Genomic DNA, 4,943 nt, shown 5'->3' on the forward strand with positions numbered 1-4,943 from the left:
ACCTATGAGTCAAACATATGGTTTCTGTCCTTCTCTGCCTGGCTTACTTCACTCAGCATGACACCCTCAAGGTCCATCCACTTTCCTACAAAGGGCCATATATCATTCCCTCTCATTGCCATGTAGTACTCCATCATGAATATATACCACATCTTCTTGATCCATTCTACAGGTGATGGACATTTAGGCTCCTTCCTTGTTTTGGCTATTGTTGACATTGCTGCTATGAACATTGGGATACATGTGCTCTTGTGCATCAGCAGAGAAATAGATTCTTATGAGGATTTCAAGGGAGTCAGGGAAGGGGGAACTATATCAGGCACTTTATGACAACCTCATAAATCTTGTAAAATGCCCATTTACACGCCTGCTCTTTCCTCAAAGTTTTTCACCTGTCACTGAGCCCATCACCTCCCTTATGTTCTGGTCAACACCCAGCAACTGCTTCTTCTTCCTGTCCTGACCCTTTCCCATAGCCCAGCCCCAACTTCCTTATTCCTCTCCCAGGCTTCACTCCCTTGTCCACACATCACTTTTCTCTCAAGGAGAAATTCAGACCCCTCCTCTTTCTTTCTCCTCAACCAGTCATTCAGCTCAGCCAATGAAGACAACTGATAAGAGAAGACATCTTTTCTCCAAAAATGTGAAGAATAAAACCAACACTCATTTTGTTTATCAAAGATGCATTATTTTCTTCAACGTGGTATTCAGAATGACATTGATGATGTGTTGAGGGAGAGGACATAATGCTTGGTACACAGCAGGTGCCCAATCACAATTTATGCATTTTGGGCAGAGCAAGCATCCTTCATTCACACATTCATGATAAACCGTGTACACAGGCTCCCCATCACAGTGACATGGCACCCCATCCCCCATGCCACAAGCACCTGGAGGAAGGTGACATACAAGGTCAAAATCGAGGAGGTTGAGATGCCAGTGAATTCAGGAAGAATGAGGTCAACCAGACTGAGGGTTAGGAGAGAACCACACACCTAGAATTAAGAGTCCTTGCAAAGTGGGGAGATGGGAGAATTCCCACACAAGAATCATCACCAGTGAACTATAATCATTCCCATCTTACAGATGGAAGCCTGAAGTGTCTCTACTGACACATCATTGCCTCAAAAGGAGACACTTCAGGACCTCTGGGGATAGAGTTTGCTGAGGAAGGTCTTCTTCATGGCAGTCTTCAGCTCCTTATTCCTGAGACTGAAGATGATGGGGCTGAGGAAGGGCGTGAGGACTGTGTAGGTGATGGCCATCAGGGTGTCTCCTTCCAGAGACTGGGGACCCTTGAGCTTGAGGTAGACCACAGAGGCAAAGCCGTAGTGCACAATGACCACAGTGAGGTGGGATGCACAGGTGGAGAAGGCCTTGTGCCTGCCCTCAGCTGAGGGAATCCTCAAGATGGCAGCCACAATGAAGGTGTAAGAGAGGAGAATGAGGAGACAGCAGCCCAGCAGGACAGTGATGCACACCAGCCCCACACCCAGGGCCACGGCGGGTACATTAGTTCCACAGGCCAGCTTCACCACAGGTGGCACGTGACAGAAGAAATGGTGGATCTCATTGGGTCCACAGAAGGTGAGGTGGAAAATGGCCATGGTCACCACCAGCCCCATGACTGAGCCACCTGCCCAGGTCCAGGCCACCAGGCAGGCACTGCCATGGGGACTCATGAGCACATGGTAGTGCAGGGGGTGGCAGATGGCCACATAGCGGTCGTAGCCCATGACGGTGAGCAGGAAGGAGTGGGTGAAGCCAAACGTGAAGGAGAAGAACATCTGGCTGGCACAGGCTGCCCAGGCAATGGTGTGGCGGGTGGAGAGCAGGTCAGTCAGTAGGCGTGGGGTAATGGCCAAGGTATAGAGGATCTCGGAGGTGGACAGGGCACACAAGAAGAGGTACATGGGTGTGTGCAGGCTGCGCTCGCTCCACACGGTGGCCGTGATGAGCAGGTTGCCCAGCAGTGTGAACAAGTACATCAGCAGGAACAGCAGGAAGAAGGCAGGCAGGAGATGCCGCGGGAAGGTGGAGAACCCCACAAGGATGAATTCAGACATGGTGCTGTGGTTTCGGCCCAGCATGGCGGCCATCCCTGGGTGGGGAGAGAACAAGGGCAGCCGGGTGGGTCGGAACTTCGGGTGTGCGCTGAGCCTGGCCTAAAAGAACTTGCCAGAGGAGGCGACCCCCAATCCTGCAGGCCATGGCCAGTCCCTTAATAACACGCTGCTCATGAGGATGGTCAGCACTCCTCCGAGCTGCCCAGGGTTCACGAATGATCATGGGCTTCAAGTGCTTAGCGCTGGCCCTGGTGCATGGTAAGAACTCAGGACACCATCAAAATAATAATACTATTAATAATAACAACTTCTAGTGTTTTAAAATCCCAATGATAGGAGCCCTGGGTCTTTACTCAGTCACACCTGGATTGAGTCACCACTAGCTTGGCAGTGCCTCCAACTATTTTGCTAATAGAGAATGGAAAAATAAAGAAAAACACAACAAATCCGTCTTCTTTTTTAAAACAGCAATCATGCTGGGGTCTCTCAGAAAACATTCTGAATCAGAAAAGCCTGCTGCTGGTTGGCTTTCCGTCTTTGAAAGGACAGTGCAAACCTCTGCATCACCATATCCTGCAGGTGGCATCTGCTCAGCTGTCTGCAAGCCTTGGTTAGTATTACAGGGTGGCTTTCCTCTCTTTTTAGACAGAACTCTACCATGTTATCTGCCTAAGTTAAGTATAGTGGACAAGGTGCTTTAAAACACTCTTCAAACACCAACCGCAACAACGTTGGGTTGGTTCCAGCATCTTTTTGAGACTCAGTTTTCTCCTCCTTAAAAGGAAGTTGATTATAATAATGTCTGGTTGACAAGGTTGTTATGAGAAGGTTGTATTCTTAACATCCTTACTGTGGGGCATGAAATGGAGTAAACACTAGAGAAGCTGAGAGTGAGGACAGGCGTGAAATGACCGGAATCAGATTCCCTGATAATGTAGCAACTTATGGTGTATCTCGCTCTCTCCCTTTCTCTCCCTTTCTCTTTCCCTCTCTCCCTCCCTCTCTCTCTCTCTCTCTCTCTCTCTCTCTCTCTTCCCTAAGGAAGAGCAGGTGCATTCTATTCCCACCTATGAATACACAAAGACCCAGATATCTGACCCTTTGGCAATACCACTGAAACATAATAAGAAGAGGACCCCTCAGAGTACCCATATATTTAGAATGTAAATATTGGGTTGAACCACTTGACAATGCCACAGTAACATATTAGTCATCAATCATCAGGCTAAAAGGAAAATTAAGAAATACTAAGAAGTGAATGATAATGAAAACTTGAAATAACAACTAAATGAAATGGATTGTGTCCTAGAATAGAAAAAGGATATTAGTGGAGAGCTGAAAAACTTCCATAAGAGCTGTTGTTTGCTATATAGTGTTATATACTAATGTTCATGTCTTGGGTCTGATCATTGTCCTGGGGTTCTGAAAGATCCCGGCATGGGAATTTTCTGTATTATTTTTGCAACTTTTTCATAAGTCTAAAATTAATTAATAATAAAACATTAAAAAATAAGGTATCATTCAAAGTTGCACAAAACCTGACAACAAACTAGGAATTACTTTAAACAAGAACACACAGGACCTTTGTGGAGAACAATGAAACCTCTAACAGACAGGAAACATGACAGGTCATGCAAGTAAGTGGATGAAAGGAAACGACAATACCAGAAAGATGTTCATTCTACTCCATTTTAATCAATACATTCTATGTAATCTTCTCAAAAGTATCCAGTTGGATTCTTGAGAAAGAAGTAAGCTTATTCCAAAATGTTTATGAAAAATAAGGACCCCTGAATAACTGAGTCCATCTGGAAATGAAGAGTGACAGGAGGTGGGGGGAGATTGCCATCTGAGATACAGAGACATGGTATGGAGTCCTGGGAACAAAGCAGTGTAGGGTTAGTGCGAGGACAGACAATGACCCGGGGTTCCGGATGCAGATCTCAGGGACAGAGACATTCACATATGGTTCCCGTCACACCGCAAATCATTTGGAAAAGAGATGAATTGTTTAGGGGATGCTCTTGAGGAAAGTCTCTCTATACAAACAAAAACCGAAACTAGCCTCTCAGTACCCCTCCAAAAAGAGAATCAAGATAGATTAATAACATAACTGTGAAAGATTAAAAAATACCTAATGAAAGCAAGTGAAAAAAGATCTTTTTTCTCCAAGAACAGGAAACAGGTTCCTTAAAAAGAAAAAGAGCACAAACCTTAAGTAAAAAAGATCAATTCTATTACATCAAAATTCTGAACCCTTTTAACAAAGAGCATCATGGATAAAGATAACAGATGACAGAGCAAAGGAAGCTATTTGCAATATAACAAGTTCTAGAACTCTGCCTACAACCTAAGTATAGCCTATAGTTAACAGTAGGAAAGTGTGCAATTAAACACTTGTTAAGAATATAAACAATAGAAGCACCTGGGTGGCTCAGTTGGTTGAGCATCCAACTTCAGCTCTTGAAGGTTCAGTTCTTGAAGGGCATGATCTTGAGGTTCATGAGATGAAGCCCCACAATGGGCTTTGTATGGACAGCTCAGAGCCTGGAGCCTACTTTGGGTTCTATTTCTCCCTCTCTTTCCACCACTCCCCCACTCAAACTCTGCCTCTCTCTCTCTCTCTCTCTCTCTCAAAAATAAGTAAAAATATTTTGAAAGACAGGCTTGCTGGGTAGAGGATTCTTGGCTGTAAATTTTTTCTGCTCATCACATTGAAGATTTCCTGCCATTCCTTCCTGGCCTGCCAAGTTTCATTAGATAGATCTGTAACCACTCTGATTGGTTTCCCCTTGTATGTGAGGGCCCTTTTCTCCCTAGCTGCTTTCAGAATTCTCTCTTTATCTTTATATTTTGCCAGTTTCACTATGATATGTC

General features: G+C 45.0%; 1 protein-coding gene across 1 annotated transcript; it reads right to left on the reverse strand.

Annotated features, from left to right (window-relative positions):
* Positions 1-1,139: 1,139 nt before the first annotated feature.
* On the reverse strand, positions 1,140-2,099 carry LOC115275042 (olfactory receptor 10H2-like). Its single transcript, XM_029918631.1, has one exon. It carries the CDS (start codon positions 2,097-2,099, stop codon positions 1,140-1,142), a length of 960 nt encoding a protein of 319 aa, XP_029774491.1.
* Between the last annotated feature and the right edge of the window lie 2,844 nt (positions 2,100-4,943).

This window comes from Suricata suricatta, chromosome 12 (assembly GCF_006229205.1).
Source record: "Suricata suricatta isolate VVHF042 chromosome 12, meerkat_22Aug2017_6uvM2_HiC, whole genome shotgun sequence".
Classification (NCBI taxonomy): domain Eukaryota; kingdom Metazoa; phylum Chordata; class Mammalia; order Carnivora; family Herpestidae; genus Suricata; species Suricata suricatta.